Source organism: Nasonia vitripennis, chromosome 1, assembly GCF_009193385.2.
Source record: "Nasonia vitripennis strain AsymCx chromosome 1, Nvit_psr_1.1, whole genome shotgun sequence".
Taxonomy (NCBI): Eukaryota; Metazoa; Arthropoda; class Insecta; order Hymenoptera; family Pteromalidae; genus Nasonia; species Nasonia vitripennis.
Window position 1 is genome coordinate 6,948,494 of NC_045757.1, and position 19,941 is coordinate 6,968,434.

The 19,941-nt window shown below is 38.9% G+C and overlaps 1 protein-coding gene across 11 annotated transcripts in view; it reads right to left on the minus strand.

Annotated features, from left to right (window-relative positions):
- Nucleotides 1–1,789: 1,789 nt before the first annotated feature.
- Nucleotides 1,790–19,941, minus strand: part of LOC100121596 (CUGBP Elav-like family member 4) — a 566,446-nt gene continuing 548,294 nt past the window's right edge. For 7 of the 11 annotated variants that reach the window (XM_032596164.1, XM_008218124.4, XM_032596167.1 and 4 more), the window contains 3 exons: nucleotides 18,686–18,844; nucleotides 16,657–16,841; nucleotides 15,735–16,571 (listed from right to left, as the gene is read on the minus strand). In XM_032596164.1, the coding sequence (XP_032452055.1) occupies nucleotides 16,714–16,841; nucleotides 18,686–18,844 (287 nt within the window). In that variant the 3' untranslated portion in view covers nucleotides 15,735–16,571; nucleotides 16,657–16,713. Of the gene's footprint in view, nucleotides 16,572–16,656; nucleotides 16,842–18,685; nucleotides 18,845–19,941 lie in introns of all 11 variants that reach the window. The other 4 variants (XM_032596161.1, XM_032596166.1, XM_032596168.1 and 1 more) reach the window with 4 other exon arrangements.

A 19,941-nucleotide genomic window follows, 5' to 3' on the forward strand; every position in this document is an offset into this window, starting at 1 on the left:
CATCAGACTCGCCTCTGACGCGCGGTCGGCCTTTCCATCAGCATACGATAAGATAGCCGACCGTCGAATCGCCAAAATATGTCGCGCTGAAAACGGCATATGATCGTTCGGCATTATACAAATAAATAATAGTACTTGTTCTTCAAAGTTAAAGTAATTGGCGGTTTATTCTCTTTCACCGTTCTCTCTCCCTCTCTCTCGCTCTCACTCTCTTTCGCTCTCTGCCGATCTTCGCTCGAGTTTGCCATTTCTCATCAGCTCAACAGAAAAAGTCACGTGACCAAATGCATTCGAATTGTTCTCTTTTTAAATGTATAGCATCGAGGTTAGGAAAGACGCGTTCGAATGCTAACGGTCGCCGAGAGTTTTTCTGTCAGTGCTCACAAAAAACGTCGTCGTTTGACAACAGATGTGGCTCTTCTGAGCGAAAACCGTTTCGAATCGAACGTTTTTGAAACCGTGTGTTCTGCACTTACACCTCCTCGCCTAGCATTCGAACACTTAACATTTCGAATACGTTCGTCCTCGATACGACTTTCTCCTCGAGTTTACAAACGCTCTGTGTATTCTGTACAATGCACAAACTGCAGAGTAATTATTATTTTTTTCAATAATTCATCTCTCTCTCTCTTTCACTCACTTTCTTTCTCTCTCGATTTTTCAATCACGGCCGCGTGGCCGCATGACCATCGTGTCGATCGTCTTCATCGCTTCGGTGCATTTTATAATATATATACTTTATATACTTTGTTTGTTTACTTCTGTAATTCTTGGTTTAAGTGTTTAATAATAATGGTAATAATAATATTAATAATAATAATGATAATAATAATAATCTAGCCTGCTAACGTAAGTTTCTTACTCGAGTGTGTCATGTATAGGTATTTTTCTCTCTTTCGCGCTTTCTCTCTCTATCTCTCTCGCTCTCTCTTTCTCTCTCGATCACACACTTCTTTTAGCCCCTAAAGATTCGCGCATCTCCATTTGCCTCTGTATAATATGTATAATATGAAACGACGGATCGCGATCCACGTCGATATATAATAATATAATATAACTTAATAAATAGTCGATAATAACCGTAAATATAAATAGCAATTTTTTGTTTTCTTCTTCTTCATTTATCTTAATATATAATCCTCTTAATAAGACTCGCGCGTATAATAATTCATTCCCTTCGCGATCGCGTCTTTGGTAATAATGAGAATAATCGCGTTTTATAATGATTAGCAATGATAATAATAATTAATAATAGAGACGTCGCGTTCTCACAATGTCAACGTCTACTGCGTGTAAGTGTGTATATATATAATAATTATCGCGCGCGTGCGCGCTCAGGACTGCATGCGTCCTCCTCGTCATTTTTTTTCGCACCCAACCATCTCGCGTCTCATACTAATTCTCTTGGTTAATTATAATAGGTGTGCTACGTCGTTGAAAAATGGTCCCTGTGGCCCTCTCGACCTATATAATATTACCTCTCGAGGGTCTCTCTTTTCGCTTATACAATCGCGAAACCATTTTTCGCACGACCATCAGCAGCGTCAATTGTCTAAGTATTCTCTTTATGAAAAATAATGATAAATATATATATATATATATATATATATATATATATATATGTTTGTATATATATTATGTATATATAAATGGCATGGCTTACGCTCACTTCTCTATACGCTATTCGTTTATTTTTGCGTTTACTTTTTTTTGTCACTTCTTTATAATAATTTTGCACCCCCGCTCGAATCCCACATCTCGCTCTTGCCTCTTATAAATGTTTTCCATCTTGACGACACGCTCGTTTGTTTGTTTATTATCCTTTTTTTTTTTCCTAAAAAGTAAACAAGCAAATCTGCGCAACTCAGTTTGCGTTGAGCAAAAAAATCTTTTTCGATGGGACTTATGTGAAAGTATACAAGGAGAGTATGAAAATTCATGTACACACGAGATGCGTCGAAAAAGATACGTTGTTCTATACAGCGAAAGTCGAACGGAAAAACACGAGTCTGCGTCAGTTGAAAAAGAAAAACAAGTTTCGCGCGTTTCCGTATGTGTGCCGCACACTGATATGCTAAGATCTCATCTTTCACACGACTCCTCTATATCCTCGACTCGCTCGTATTATAATACTCTTCTCGGTCTGTGATTTACAGTTCGTGCAAAATCTCTCCGCGTCCGTGTATATGAGGCCAGCGAGTTCTCCCACGAAAAATAGGATAGTCAACTATGTATGCTCCCCCCATTCGAAAAAACGCATCCCTCGCTCTGCTTCTACGTAATCTCGTTCTCTCGCTCGATCTCTTCCATTAGTCTAATTATTTATTTATATAACTTTTTTTTAGTTCTCATATGTATAATATAATATATTTTTACGTTACCTCGTAGTAAGATGTAATTTTTTTTTTGCTTTAAATAATTAATCAATGAATATCCCTTTTACGCCCTTGCAACTCAGCTCGTCCTTCGCGATCTCTCTCTCTCTCTCTCTCTCTCTCTCTCTCTCTCTCTTTCTCTCTCTCTCTCTCATCTCGAGTTACAATCTCGTGCGCGCTTTGCATCTTCTCTTGTATTTTGTTTTCTATCGTTATTACAGATTAATACTGTTGTACTTAATAATAGATAAGTGTATATATAATATATAATTGTTTTTTTTTATTTTCTGTTCAATTCAGTTTACTTATATCATTAGCTTTTTATTCGCATTTATATCTTTACGTTCAATTCACGGTCATTGCTTACGCCCTGCACTTATCTTGATCTCTTCCTTTTCGTTATCTTCGTACTTATGCAGACGATTCTCTCGCATAAAACTTGTCGAAATCGCTCCGTAAGTACAATTAATAATAATAATAGTATAATAATGATAATAATAATTTCGAGCCTCTCGATTCTGCATTGTCCAGCTTTTCCTTACTTATACTCGAGTTTGCGGCGGCGGCTGACCGAACGCGAGGTTGACCACTTATAATGTGTTCCTATAGGTATATGTAGAATATGTCAATACTTCATTCAAGAAGCCTTCGTTTACGAAAGAAAGCTAAAATCGATAAATAATTAGAAAAATATTGCACGATTAAATATTCCACTGACGTGTACAGTAAAAAATAAACGACATACACGCGCGCCATCTGCGTGTAAGATGCTGATGTTTCCTATATCCTTTTTCGTTTCGACGCGTGACACGTTTTCTTTTTTGCAAATAAAGAAAAAATAAATGTTGTTTTACGAACGCGAGAAACGAAAAGCGGTCAATCAAGCAACAGGCATTGCAACTCACCCCATTTTCTTTCTCTTTATCATAATCAATTGATAAAACGCACTCTAACTAAATGACTTTTTTCGAGCTGGCGTGTGCCCAAATTCCATCCTAATTAAGCGGAAGAGGTCTAGTTGCAACAATATAGAGGTTTCGTAGGTCATATAGTAATTCAATTTAATAAGAACTAATAAAACATAACCTATAAACGAGTATAAATAAATAAATACGTCTACAGCGCGTGCGTAGTAGATGTAGTTATTTCGTCTTCGTCATTTTGGTAATTTATCTTCGATCGTCAAACATAACCTATATATAAACAAGTGATTATCCTCAAATATTGTTATCGCATACTTGAATTGTCGCAGAGTATAATTTTAAAATTCTTCTATAATATATGCTTAAGCTATATAATCGAAACGTACATAACCTACATACTTCATAAATAATTATCATCGATTCTCATAGCAATTTGAAAACTTGAATATTCAACGAATTTACCGCCTCGCTCCCTCTTTATCTGTCCTTCACAACTACGCTTATTCTTGTCCTTCGCATGTGATCACATAAAGTGTCTCGTTTTTGGCCGTATCCTGCGACTATCCTCATATCTCGCATAAATCGGAAGTCGAGAACAAAACAGCGCTTATATCTCGCCAGTGTTTGATTATAGTACGCAACATTTGTCACCTTGAGCGTCCCTTGTTAAATCAAAGTTCATGAAATACATATTTATACATATGCGATTTATAGATTATTATAGATATATGTAAAAAAAAGAAAAGAGTCGAATGCGAAGCGCCCAAGGCCGTAGGATAAAAAAAGTATCGTATGCCACGCCACGGAAAAAATCAACGATAAAACTAATATTGTTCACACCTTGTCTTGCGTGCGATCAAAATTTTTCTCTTCATTCCTCTCTCGCATACTCTTTCGTTCTCTACTTATATCACTTTCTCTCTCGCGCTCTCTTTCTTTCAAAGGCTACAGAGGATCATCGCTTTTTACCGTTTTCTTATGCGCTTATTATTTTTTTTTTAATTTCCTCTTATCTTTCTTGCACCTATTGCAACGGGCATTATTCTCTATACTTTAATATATATATATTTCTTGTATGTATATGTATATATATATATATATGTAAAAATATACAGGTTAGTTTATAGTCGTACGGTCAGTTTTTTTTTAGTTCTAGACTCGCGCTGTCGCACAAAGGATGATCTTGTATGCGAACGGATTATATTTCATCATCGTAATAATAATAATAATAATAATAATAATAATAATACAATAATAATAATAATTCTTCTTCTCGACAAACTCATCGTGCGCAAGCTACGATTCGCAACAAGCTAAGCGCCGAAAAATTATAGTCGAGATTAGTACAAGTGTACAACTGTTTATTTGAGACGGAAATCATACAACGTTATATACCGTCAGTCATACCAACTCTTTAAGTTTTTTTTGTCTACTTTTTATTTCATCACTTTCATCGTTCTTTTTTTTTTTGTTTCTTAAAACTGCAAGTTTCAACGATCGAATTAAGTCGGTAGAGCGATTTGACAAGAAAAGCTTTACGTACTCGTATGTGTGTGTGGGACAACGCAAATACGAACGGAGTGTGCTACACTGAAGCTTGATGGTATAACTGAGTTTTTTCTATTCGATAAAAGGTTTTCTTAGATTTCGCTTTGACTTTATCAAAAACTACGGAGGAATTAAGAAAAAAAGTGTGATTTTGTTCACGCGACACACTCGTTTCATATAACAATGGATCGTTTGACTATATATAACGTCGCAGTCGTGAAACGTCACGAGATGCACTCTGCGAGCGCTGTATGTGTGAAAAAACAAACAAGTAAGTTCAGTATAACATACGAACTGTACTGCACTGTGGTGTAGAAGCGTCTCTTTGAAATGAATTCCATCCATCCGCTTGTCAATTCGTTCTATCAAGTATCAGATACATTTTTTTTATTCTTTAAGTAGTTTAGTAATTGACGATAAGACTTTTAGAAAATCGTTTTTTTTCTCTCCCTCGCTCGCTCTCTCTCTCTTTATCTCATTTAGTAAAAAAACAAATCCTCTCAAAAAACGATCTCTCTTCTCTCTCGCTCTCTTTCTCCGATGAATAAAAACTAATCCGTAATTCATAACTTGGTCTTGTTTGAAAACAGACTTTTTATTGTCAAAAAACCAAGTATCGCCCTACCTCAAATATATATTTATCTGTTTCCCTTGTGTGCAAGTGTATGTATCGTTATTAGATTTTATATCTGCGTGTATGTAATGATAAAGCCGACTATCATACAACGAAAGAAAAAACCGCATCGATCTACGAATCATTGTCATCCCGCTTTCGGTCCGTCAACTCATGACAATCATCGCACTTTCCCTTTTAGTCATCCAAAGCAAGATTATACGTTTATTTTTATGCGTGAAACGCTATTACAAATTTTCCCCTGTAAATGTCTGTATGTGTGTGTGTGTGTGTGTGTATGTGTGTGTCTGTGTCTGTGTGAATCTATTAGATCTCGTCTCGGAACGAGCTTGAAGACAGGAAAAAAAATCGAATAGAGCGTATAAAAAACAGTCGCATAAAAGGTTCAGGCGACGCGCGACGTCATCTCTTGGATTTGCTTTTTTCTCCGTATTATATAAGTAATCGAATTAGAAATTCTTCCATTTAAAAATTCATCGCGCTTATCTTGTAAAAATATAACTTCTCTGCAGTTCTCTCGTTCGAGCTTTTCCCGCGCGCCGTTCGAAAATTCAAATTTTTCACACGCGAAATTTTCGATCGTTTCCACGAAAGCTGTGCGAGTAAATACCTATACATACGCGCCCGCAAAATTAGTCGTTCAAATAATCCCCGAAGCTCGTACAGGTGTGCGTGACGACACACACAAGCGCGCTGGTATAGTGCAGTATGTAGTAGTTTGAGTATAATTCGTGCGTCTGGCAAGGCTCGCGGCGCGAAAGAGCCACTTGTTGGCCAACTGTTGCGCGCGGTCGGCCGCTGCTTATAAATTATACGAGAGAAAGCTCGCTCGCACTCCCGATTCGGTCTATTGGAAAAAAGCGATCCCCGATAAATTCGCGCTTGGCGCGCCGATAAAAGCTCCACGCGAGAACTGACCTCTTTTTTCCTCTCTCACTTTCTATCTCTTTCTTTTTTTTACACGCGTGCTGCTTGTTACTCGCGTTTGTTTTTTTGGTTTAATTTATTATTAAAATCGCCATGATGCGGTTAAAATCGGAGAGACTCGGTGCGCGCGTCGCAACGATGATCTTACAATTGCACAGATATCGTTTTTTGTTATACTTTTATATAACTCTACACTGTTTTTTTTGTCTGTTTGTCCCTTGATAACGTGTTCATCTCTCTGTATCGTTATATCCCCTGTGAGTTTTGTTTATGTTTTGTTTGTTGTGTTTGTCATCCCGCCCGAGCCACCCGCGCAGATTTTTTAAAATTAATTTTAGAGTCCACTTTCAATTTTTTTTTTCATATTATTTACGCTATGTATAATAATCATCGATCTTACGCGCTAAGTGTGTTTTCTTCATCATCATCCCACTGAATTAAGTTTAAAAACTTTTGGCGATTAATTATTTAAAATATGTTTTGTATGTTATATTTTTTCTCATTTTAGCATTCCTGCCGAGTCGATATATCATATATAATCGTATTTATATATTTATATTATTTATAGTGTATTTATGTTATTTACGCTAATCATTTTATCTCATTATATATCGTTATCGTAATTATTACTAGTGTTATTATTTATCGTTATGTTATAATTCATTAGTATGCTTCCTTAACTATGTTAACGTTATCATTATAATCATATCATTATTTTATTTTCTTAATCGTAATGACTTACTTACACGATATAGTTATAATAATCGCCATGCAATGAATTCATCATGCGCAACTCAGATTTATCATTTTTTATTTTCATTATGTACGGGCTCGGGGATTAGGAACACTTTTAAACGCGTGTCAGCGCACTAATGTCAAGTGTTCTTTCTCTCCTCTCAGCTATATAATTTATATAGTCAACGATACCGCGAGACAATGCGCAAGTATCGCTAATTTTGTCATTTTGGCATCGATTCGCGCTTCGATCCATATATTTCAGCGTGTAATTCTGAGCGATTTTCCGACGTTCTATGGTGTCTTCGGTATATTTACATATACATGCACGACTGTCCGTTCGCTATGTATACATACATATAAAACTATGCTACATAGAATTTTTCGACTTTTTCCTTCGATTCATAATTTTCTCATGCAGTCGATATTACACCCCTATTCTCGTCTCATTCGATCGTTCTTCCCTGTACTGGTTATCATCGTTCTAGTGTAATTCGAAACTGAAAACTCGTGGCGTGAATTTCGAATTTGCTCGATTATTACATGTAATCAACGCTACAAACTACGTTATGTATATATATATATATATAACTGTGGCCTGTTATCAGCGCGTCTCTATATATTACTGCAATTTAGCTACATCTCTCTCGGAAAGCGCTTTGAAAATTACTATGCTTGCGTCTTGTATTCTCGGCCCTTGTTATTTTTTTCTTCAATATTATATTTTCTTTGTTTCTCGGTAATTCGGGTTAAAGTCTCTGTGTTTACCGCATGAGTGATCGATTTTCATCGAATTACCCTTCTGTCTAGTTCGTTTGTAATAATAATATAAGGTGTCGGAACGAGATTGAAAACGATAGGCCAAAATCTCTCGTCTATTTTGTATTAATAATGACTCGCTCATTTTGAAGCGAAAGAAAAGAATGCAGCCAGCCAGCGAAATATACAACAGGTGGTGGTATAGAGGGTTATAGCAAAAATCGAGAAAATGTGTGTATAATATGTATAAGAGAGGCATATATCGTTACGTAGCAAAGCTTCGTCGAGAGAACAAGTGAAAATTGGTCCCGGAAAGTGATCGGAATGTGGGGCCGGGTGTGAGAGGCTCGAACGTATATAGATACGAAACACAGAGCGGGGAAGAAGCAAATTTTCGCCTGGTCTTTTCATCATGACCCGCGGCTCGAGAGATATGTGATTTTTGTCAATTTGCTCGCTTTAAACATCTGAGTATATAGTTCGAGGAATCGCGAGCGCGCCTATGAGAATCAGTCGAAGAATCATTGAGCTTGCACCGTTTTTGTTCGTGATTTTTTTTTTTTTTTTTTTTTTTTTTTTTGATGAAATTTGCGAGTATATCCTTAACGTCGAAAAAATCAGATGACGAGGAATTTCTCCTTTTTTGATACAATCATGAAATCGATATACGATAATACTATAGTCATCTGGTTCTTTCAGTACATCAGAGCAGCGAAGATAGCACCTTAGTTATTTCGTATTATTATAATATTACAGCTGAAACGCAAAAATCCTTCCGCTATTTTTATACATATACTGATGAGTATTACAATTGGTAAAAGTGCGTAGAATATTTTCCCTAGTACTGGCCTCTGTCCCCTCTCAAGTGCAGAATATAATCTGTATATATCGACGATCCGTATAGTCGTCGAGGATAAAATGAAAAAATTATTATGAGATCGATCGAAAGCTGCATCGGTATTATCAACTGTATATACGCGACGAAATTTGGCATTATACATAATAATCTACGTGATTGTGACGTTCGCGCGTGGCCGAGTCTATGTAATGCAATTCTTTTTTCTTATATATTTTTGTAGCTCCGATAAAAAGCGCGACCAAGGCATCTGTTATGTAATACCTGCGCCGTGTAAAAGGGGCTGACTCTATCTTGTTCTCGCTCTCTTTCACACTGGGAAGTAGCAATAAGCGAAAGAAGACGAAGAAGAGACTATCTCCTTCTCTCCCGTGTATTTGTTTAGGACGTGTATTTTTACGCGAATAACTGCAAAAAACATACCCTGTTTCCTAGAATCACCGAGGCTGTGTGCCAGGGCTGACTGCTTTGGTTTATTTTTTAATGTATTTTTTTATCTTTATCTTACAGTGCTTTTATTTCGTTAACATTAATTTTTCGTCGCTTGCGTATTGTTTGCTTTTTCCCATTCTCTGCCCCATCGTGGCGTCCGTTTGGTATATTGAACGGATTCGAGAGACGCGACGATACTTTGTATTCGAAAAATTGTCCATAAAAGCACGGTGTTTTACGGCTTATCGTTATATAGGTAGTCTCGAATGACTTTACGTGCCGAGGTTCGTACGTACACTGTCGCCCTCGTCAGAGTTTTCACCTCGAAGTTATCGATTTTTATTTTTTTATTCTCCTCATTTTTGGAAAACAGTCTACGGACGGCCTCTGCAATTTTTGTTTTTCGTGTTACATATGTATGGCGAGTGCGAGTAAAAGTATCGTGTACCGTGCGTCGTTCGGATTTCGCTGCGCGACTCCGAGATACAGAACACCAACGTACGCATATATTATTTTTTTTTTTAATTTTCTCTTACTGCGCCGTGACGCGTTCGTCGTCGCTGATCGTGTAAAAATAAATTCAAAGCTGATCTTCATCACTTTTATATACTTCCGTCACGCCGTTACATTTTTTCTCTATATTTCTTTTAGTCTTTGTAATCTGCAGTTTTCTAATACTTCCTTAGCTGACTTATACTCAGGTTTATGGTTCTCTATGGTTTTCCTATACTCATATATATTTTTATTTAAATACGCTTACTTTCTTTCGCTCATTTACATTATTATATGCTCGCACGCACTCTTTTGGTTGTAGCAAAAACTTGTTCTGAATAAAATAGTTCTTTCGTTTTCTGTCCTCTCTTTTCCTTCGCAGTACTTCATTATGATACATATTATATTTTCTCTATGGCTGCATTAAACGCTATTTCAGTGTCCAGTGTAATATACTTTTGAAACATTTGTTATCTCTATATTAAGCTTATATTGTAGTGATATTATTCATTGATGCCACGAGTATGTGTGGGTGTGTGTGACACGTGTGTCGCGAGATGACATCGCCCCGAACCAAGTGAAATTCAAAATCGCAAAAGCCATATAATTAACAAATCAAAGAGTCTGTACGCGTGAAGGTATCAAGCATTTATCTGCAGATAAACATCGATCAGTACATCTAATTAATATTCGTCTGTCATTCTTCGAGCGCATGACGAGCTTGTTTCTCAAACTCTATTTTTAGCGCTATATCTTATCACGATAACGGTTTCTCGATCTTTTTCCTGGATTCCCATAGCTCAACGATTATCGCCCCACCGATCAAAGCCAACGCGAACCGAATTGGCTACACGTGAAACTCGTCCCACTTTCTCGTCTCCTTCTACACACTTTGCCAAATCTCGCGCGATAAAAAGCCTCCAGTCTATTTCCCCCTTCGGAGGAGTCGGAAAATCGCCGATTTTATCGGAGGACCAATTCAGCGACGGCTTTTTCGAGCCGATATCCTCTTTATCTCTTTGGATTTTACTCCTGATGCGCCGCGCGTCCCCCGAGGGAGGAGAGGCATCGCACAATCCTCACACCGCGTTGTAATCCTCGGCGAAGGCATTTCCGAGTGAAAAAATCGCGATCGTTTTTCGCACAGCCTGCAGAAAAATACTACTGATTCAGTGTGCTATACAGAGAGAGAGAGAGAGAGAGAGAGGTGACTGGAAATCAAACTACAACTGAAAATTCTTTTTTTTTTAATGATTTTTTCGTTTTCCTCGCCTGAAACACAAAGGCGAGGATAACGTTTTTTTTATTAATAATTTGGTGTATGAGAAGAATAAAATTTTGCCAGAACGTTCAACGAAATATGTTGTCCTTTATTAAAAATTTCATTTACAGCCTTTTTCTACATAGTTCGTATCTCCGTATATATATATATCAACAAAAAGGTCGTGCTTATATATTCGTTCAGATAAAATATATTCTGATGTATAATGTATACAAAAAACTTTAGTTTCGCATGCAAAAAATATTATGAGTATGGTTGTTAGTTAAAAATATGGTTAGCTTGTTTTCCTTCTCGTCATTTTTTGTTTGTTTGTTTGTTTGTTCAGTTTTAGTCTGCGGATTATATCTCGTGAAGGTAGACACGCGCAACAGACCCCAAATCTCTCCACAAATCAAATCCTCGATATACGTTAGAAAATCATGGCGCCACGACTTCTCGACTGACCTCGAGAGAGAAGTAGCACATAAGAGTATGTATATATCATCAATGTCGGTGTGTATAATATGTGTGAGTCATGTGAGATGTGATTTTCATGGATTGGTCGGTTGCTCTCTATAACCCGGAAAAATTCGACGCTTTTGCGGTTATACAATTCTTTTTTTTCTCTTTTGTCGCATATCAGTAGCATTTTTCTGTAAGGCTTATATTATATATTTCCTTCGCTCGCTCTCTCTCTCTAGCTCTCTCTCTCTCTCTCTCTCTCTCTCTCTCTCTCTCTCTCTCTCTCTCTCTCTCTCTCGCATCCTCTTTTCTCGATCTTGTATACTCTCACTCGCTCGCACTCTCGCATTCCACTTTTCCTAATTTCCGACGTAGTATTCGCAATAGCTTAAACGTTCGTCGCTCTGTGTCTCTACGCTCGTTAGAAATTCAATTTCCTCAAAAATGACAAGAATATATGCGCATTGTATGTTTTTATACTATTTGACTGTTTCATGTATATCTGCAGCGTGTATTTTACGTATTGTGACTAATTGTTTTTCTTTTTAATCATTCGAATTCTTGTCCTTTAATCATATTCGGTTTATAATTATATAGCGTTAATATCGTTAGCATGATAAGTGCGATCGAGTATCGATATACAATTCTTCAATCATTATAGCGTTCGCTTCCAATATCTCGCCAGTGAATTGCCCCAATCCAGATCCCCCCAATTAAGCTATACTTGCAATTCCCGTGTATTATTCAATAATCAAGCCCCCGCCCGAAAAGGCTGCCGAGATTTATATGTGATACAACTTGAAAAACCAAACGGAAGATCAGTCTTTCGCTTTCCGACTAGTGGACGAGTCCTTGGCACTTGTTTGTTTGTTTTCTCTTATTTTCTGAAATCTCCTCGGATATTTCGAAATTCCTTCGACACGATAGCCTGTGAAGCTGGTGTGAAATTGTGAACCTTCCGTTTAGCTTTCGCCCGTTGACAACGACGTTCGTGGATGCTTTTATCTGAGCTCGCTCGAGAATGCCATGCGTGCGCGCGAAATAATGATTCATCATCTTTTAAGTACTTCCCGAAATTGACTAAAACCCAGCTGAAAGATTGCGTTTTTTTTTACTTTTAAGTACGTGTATAATCGATAATATACCGCTGCGGACGAGATTCTCGAGACCTCACGTTTATCAGCCTTTTTATACATGACGGCCGAAGAAAAAAGTCGGCGAGCACAAGGTTCATAGCCTTTATTAGCTTCCGTTTCTTCGCTCTACCTGATTCTCTCGCAGCATTCTCTCGCTCTCTTGCTCTCTCTTTTTCTCGCTGTTTCTCACTCACGAACTAATAAATTCATTGATGTGAATTTGTCTTTCAGCTAAAGCTAGAATAATTTACTAAGTCGCTAGTTGTCTTCAGGATCAATATAATATTATTTTGTTATTTTTTTTTCTTTAATATATTTATAATATTTATATATAATATACGTCTTTCAATAAGAATAATCATAATAATCGTCATAATAATAATCATGTTATTAATAACTAGGGGGATACCACCCCTGCTCGCTTCGCTCGCCAACCCCCACGTTCGTCGTAGTATACTATAACTTCAATTTTAGTATGCTTGTGATTTTTTTTAGTTTGCTTGCGCTGCCGTCCGCCGTATCTACCGATAGCTGATGGAAGAGACAGAACGGTTTTTCGTGTTTAAAACTGAACCTTGAAGCTACTTACAGAACATCTCAAGAGAACAGGGAATCAAAGCGAAAGATTCGAACGAGAATAAAAGAGCAGTTATAAGCGGAGAATCAATCAAATTCTTCGCGTAAATGCCCCTTCACTCTCGTTCAAATTTTCCGCTTTTCCCTCCTATATAGATTCTTGTATAATAACTTTTCGCTAAAATTCTCACGATTATATAATCTCTGTAGGTGTACGTGTACGTGTCTCCCGCGACTGTATATAACCTCAAGGAATAAAAGCATTATATTAGCCTACCCCGGCTTGAACCACTTTTCGCTTCCTACCGTAAAACTATGAAATGTTCGGGAGTCGTTTTTTCGCGTAGCACTAAGTGGACGCGCGTTCGCGGCTTGTATGTGTTTATCATATCATCTATCCTCGTCTCTGCGTGAGATGGTTCCTCTCCCTTTTTTGCCTGTCTGTGTCTCAGATTTTGGCGCTTCTCGCTCTTTCTATCTCAACCGACGGATTGAAATTGTAACGGTTTTTATATCCGAGGTTACGGCGTTCGCGACCCGAGCGCTGCCGAGAGCCAAGAAGGAAAAAGGCTAAGCATTACTAGTTGAAGATGGATCTCGGCGCGCTCGCATCGCGAGTTTCCTTTCGCTCGATCTACATGTTCACACCAACCCTAGGGTCACAAGTTCAAATCCCCTCACCAGCGATCGGCAGTTGCCGCGCGATCTCAACAGTTGTGTATGCGCACGCGCTAACCGATCGCATGGCCTCGAAGCGTCCGCGCCCGCGCACCTGTCATTCATAATCGCGTGTCAGTGCGTCGGTGCCGTGAAGAACTGCAATCCCGCGAAGAAGAAAAGCCCATTTATAGAAAAATTCACGGTTATACAGTACAAAACGTCAAGGGACAAGTGTTATTCGCAAGTGTCAAGAACTTCGTGAGACGGGTCAGTTATTATATGAACTTGACAACAACTCAACGTTAATCGTCCGTTACGGTGTGTATGTGTGGCACATTTCGGGAGGGTATCGCCATCGTTAGTTAAGATTGCAGACTTACGCGATCAGGTGCGCGCTGAGAGATTCGAATGTTTCGATTCCACGCGTCGGCGTGAATGTGTCGGCGTTTGTATACAGAGATCGAAGCACTCTTGTTAATTTCGTAATTATTTTTCGTTAAATCACAGCCTATTTGGCATCCCGGGAATCGGCGCGTAACTTGTGGCTGAAGGATTCGAACTCGCGTACTTTGGACGCGGGCTCGAAATTTCTGCTCGCCGATCGCAATCAAGAGCCGCGGACAGTCATGGATTGCACATATTTTACGAGACACACACATCAGAACTGCGAAAGACACCGCTGCTGCTGTTTTTATGGCTTTTGTTTTTCTCATCGACTGACGCGCAAAAACGGATGGACGTGTGTACACAATGACGATCGAACGTGCGACGCGCTCGATGTATTTCGGAAAAACACTCCCTCACTTGTTTGTTTTTTTAAAATTTTTTTTATTAAATATCGTGTATAGTGTTCGATTCTCAGCCGCTCGAGAATGAGAAAAATTCGGTTGTCGCAAATGGCCTTCCGAGGGGCTCTAATTTTTTTATTTGCAAAGAACCGCCAGCGTTCATAATAAAGACACTAGAGCGGCCCTTCCCTCGTTACATCGCGGCATTTATAAAACCTACATTGTTTTATTTAATAATATTTTTTTAAATCGTGATATCGCGCAATATATATATATATAATATATTCTTGTTTATGCATATATTTATATGTTAATAATCTAAAAGTGCGGGCCGGGACTGAATGACCGACCGAGAGTATCGGGATCGGCACTGCCCGCCCCGTCCTCAGTCCCGTTGTTCTGTTTTTATTTCTTCAACCTCTTCCTCTTTCGCGATTCTCGACTCGTTAATATAGATATATCATATAATGTAATATATATAATAATAACCCGCCTTTGACTAATGTGACTAGAATTGGCGTGGCTTCATTTTTTTTTTATCGGTATATATTTGTTATATATTTTTTTCAATTTTGTTTAATCAACGCTATATTTACTACTTCTTTAAAATGATGCCTGCGCAACAACGGCGCAGAGTCCCCTGTATATATAGCGACCGGTCTGGCGAGAGAGCGCGACCCGAAGTCGCCCATCGAAAGAGTTTGGCCGATCGACGCGATATATAATCAATAATGTATGTGTATATATATATATATATATATATATATATATATATATTTAGTATTATCGTTAATAATATAATGTATCATATTACATAGTCGTTTAAGCAAAAAATCGTGTATGTGTACAGCCGCGAGAGCGCGCGACGTCGCGCTAGCGCCCTCTCTCGCCCGATGGACGCGTTTTTTTTTTGGTAACCTAAGCTTACTTCTTTACGTGTTCGAGTAGTAGTTTTTAATTAATTCATTATTTAATTCATTATTTATTAGTAGTAGTAGTCTTAGTCGATTTCGAAGGTGGGTGGGGTCGGGTGAGGGGACTCTCTCGGTTTGAAATTTGTCGTGTCCGCTCGCTGCTACGGCAGTCACAGTTGAAGTGTGTTGTAACGCGCGCGCTCGCGAAAGAGAGCGCGACGGATTATTTTTTTTTTTTTTTTTTTTTTTTTGTTTGTTGTGTACCGACATCGGTCAGCAGTCTCACTTTATCTTTTCTCTCGCCTCAACTTCTTTAAACAGGACTTAATAGCTAAGAAAGCTCCCGAGGGACGTTTGTTTTTTCAGCTTATCTCTGACATTTTTTTTCTTCTTTCATTATCTTCATTTGTATAATATATATTTATATGTTAGATTCCGCTGTATATGTGTATATATGTGCATATGTGCACGCGGGGGGGGGGGGAGTTAGGGGATAGGGAGCGGGCGGCGCTTACCCTTTCCTTAAAATATACCCGTACGACTAGACGAGAACCTCGCGCTGACGGATCGAACGAGAAAAGTTCTCTCTCTCTCTCTCCCTTTCTCCCTCTCTTTCTTTTTAGCTTTCATTTTGCACATCGTTAATTATCGGTAAGTATATTTTGACTAGCGACGCTTCGAGCGCAAAGAGCATTGCATACTTTGGTGTGAGTCGACGATAGTCTTCTGCAAACCTTTCGTCACTTTCTCATCTCATTCTCTTGACTCATTCATAGCCGCTTCTTTGCGCTCGTTCGGTCTTCGGATCTTCGGTTCGAAACTCTTCGGATCGCGCGTTCGCTTCCCCGCGCGAGCCTCTTCGTTCTCATCGTCGTTACGGTCTTGCTGCCCCGCTACTCTCGCATTTGATCCTAGTGAAGCTCCACCTTCGACTCTTCACTCCTTCTACGACCTCTAGTAATTTTTTTTAACCCTAAAGAATTAACTAACTAGTATACTAGATTTTTACGGTTGAAAGCGTTGCAGCGGTGGTTCAAACTTTTCATTCATATTATGCACGAGTATCCAGTGGACTCGCGTTTTCGTGCGATATCTGCAACAAAGGTAAAATGTGCAAGTTTGGTACACATCGAAACACATCGCTGGAAGAGAGAACAATCTGTGCATGAGATACGTACTTTGTAGGTTATAACGTATGGCGCAACCCGAACTGCTTGTCTAGGCTAGGACGTGGGTTAGTACGGCCTGCTGGCGTCCTTGGGCCTCTTCAGTTGTACTTTCAGCCGTTTCATCCCTATTTGGAAGCCGTTCATCGCCTGGATCGCCGCCTGCGCACACTGCTGATTGTCGAACGACACGAAACCTGAAACACGAAATTCCCGAGGTTATAGGGACGTTGTCGCAAACCTATAGCTAGACACACCACTATATAATCTCGGAGTCTTGGCATGTTTTTAAGACCAAGTTCTCGACTGCGAAATATGACAGAGGCTTATCCCCCGCTTATTCGTTACGAGGGAGGATCTAGTTCAAAGGAAAGTCTCGCAAACGATCTTCAAGCTAGCCTACAATTCGATCGAGCAGAAAGAGCTTTGAAAAGTTTTAATAGACGTTTTTTCTCCAAAGGGGAGACTCTCCAGGGGAAAGTTTTGTCGACGCGCGTTGACTTGGGTATAAGAAGCTGATAACGAAGACCGAGCCAATTTTCCGCCCCTCTTCCCCTCCCCGTGGTAATCCGATCTAATTTGAATTTTCGTTGTGGTTTTGGTTCTGCGAGGTTTCGAAGTTTCGAAAATTATAAGCGCGTTATTCTAGAGAGAGGGTCAAATTTTCATCGGATGAACATTTACTGGTGTGGTGAACTTTTGACATCGGTTGCGGAGGATATATAAACACATCTGGATGTTATTATATACTGTATGTATGGTATTGAAATTTTCAATCAATTCATTCGTAATTCGTCGTTATTCATGGATAACTATAAAACTCTAAAGCAAAACAACTTAGACCATCTATATAATAAATATATAAATATAACGTGTGCCACTTCCTACCATATAATACGATTATGACATTGAACAGACACTAAATGTTAGGATATATACATCGAACACCGCTATAAACATAATTTCCATGTAATATACAACTGCCATTGAGAACGTAAAAATAAGCGATTGCAACACGTACCCCAAGTCAAGTCGAGAGCTGAATTCATTCCCATATATAGCTGGGCCGTCGTCGTATACTACGTTTTCTAATTAATATACCTATACGTTGCTTCAACGTTCGAGCGGGAAATTCAAAAGTGGAAAAATTACGCTGCACTCGAAAACACGTACAAGTTCATATTCAAAACGTCAATTGCAATGTACTCGATGGAAAAATGCGCGCTTAAACCCATCCTTATACTCGCGGCGCGATGTTTCATTCGGCTTCTACTAACGACGTCCTTTTCAAATCGAGTGGATCAGCGAGTGTTCGCCTCTGGCCAAATGAAATCTTCTAATTACCGGTTCGCGTTAACCTCTACATGTACGGCTTCGTCCCTTTCACGCGTTTTTTTTCATCCCGTTTGTCTTTGACTTCTACCATGCAGTCCCGCGGCTAATTGGAATCGTGGCTGCGACTTCGGTTAACAGATATATTCAGAAGCGCGAGAGCTTTCGCGACCGTGATCGTGAAATTAAGGGAATATTTCGAGAGCTTCGAGCAGATGTTGGCTTAGCGCAGGTTTAGTCTTCAACTTTACTGGGTCAAAACAAGATTCTGGCAACTTGGTCTTAGAAACACTTTGGAGAAACCTATAGGTACGCAGTCCTTGCGCTGACGAAGCGGTATAGGTATATATGGCAGTCGAGTGTACCTCGTTGACCTATATTTGTCCAACGCGCCGTTCTCGAGGATAAACTATACATGAAATTATAATTAACCAGATTCTCTCTCTCTCTCTCTCTCTCTCTCTCTCTCTCTCTCTCTTTGCGGGAAATCGAATAGACTGAGGGCAAAATGGAATTCCGCTTGGAGTTAAGATGTCACGAATATCTTTGATTTCGACAAAACCTAAACTCGAGAGATTCCCTGTTCCTGGTTTCTCTTCGAGTAATGAGAAAACAGAAGTTTTTGAAATAAAATAGCAATGGATACCCGCGGCGAAAACTTATCTTATCCTGCGTTCTTCGTGGGCTCGTCAATCGCCCAAATACTTACCGAAGCACTTGCTCTGGTTGGTGGCGCGGTCAATGAAGACCTTGGAGGAGATGACGTTGCCAAACGGGATGAACATCTGCATGAGCTCGGCGTCGCCGAACTCCTGGGGCAGGTGGTAGATGAAGAGGTTGCAGCCTTCAGGTCCTGATATAGAGCATCCTATCATATAAATCAGAGCACATCTAAACATCTAAACTTGAAGTATAATACTCAAGTTTGATAATGTTGGTAATCCTTTGGCCCGGTGAGTTTGATTTTGATGACTGTATATTTATAGAGATTTTTCTCATTGACGAGCTCGCTTCTTGCTTTCATTTTAAAGCACACACGTTATGCGTGTATCGCGAGCATATTAGTTTTAGCTTTCTTTTATTTAAGCTCAAGGCCGAGAGACATTTTAATGATCAATGATATGAACAATGAATGTGAGAGTGAGCGAACCGCGCGATTCTCGTTGACTTCCTTTTCTGATTTGATGGCCTGAATGATGACATGAGAACATGAAATTTTGTGAAGCTGATCACATGTACATGCGTTAAATAAATTTTTTTTCTCTTGTTCACAAGTCTCCTTGTGATTAGGATAATAATATGCAATAATTTTATACTTTGACATTTGGTTCAAAACAAGCTTTCAATAATGTATTTACAGAAATAAAATAAAATCGTTAATATAATCTAGTGAATAAACGTGTAACCATTATTATTTATTAGCAGTAATACACTTTGTACAAAAATCAAAACAAGTTCATAAGCTTGACAGTCAAGAGCTCAACGGCTCGTACGACTCTTCATCTATACGTTCAAATAAAAAAAAGTTCAAAAATTTGTATCAGCTGGAGCGTCACGACGATTCGTTATTAACTCTCAATTCAGTAATTGAAAAAAAAACCGTTAACGTTGAGTATTTATACTTTCAATGTTACACAGACACACAACAACGGGATTTCACAAGACACACAACAATGACAGGATGACGGGAATAATGGATAGCTAAATGACGATGGCTATGTGAGTGACCGCTTCGTAATGAAAATACATGATTGTCGCGCTATATCTGACGAGATTATGATGATGTGTACAGCACTATTAATGACTTCAGTCGAAAGTCAAAAATTTCACTCTTCGTCGACACCTGTCCCTCTCAATTCTCCAAGTATCACATGTGCCGGGGAATAAAAATCTCCCCGGTGTTCTCCTCACGGATATCCCTTTTTAACGACGCTTCGTCGGCGCAAAACGGAAGGCAAATTCTCG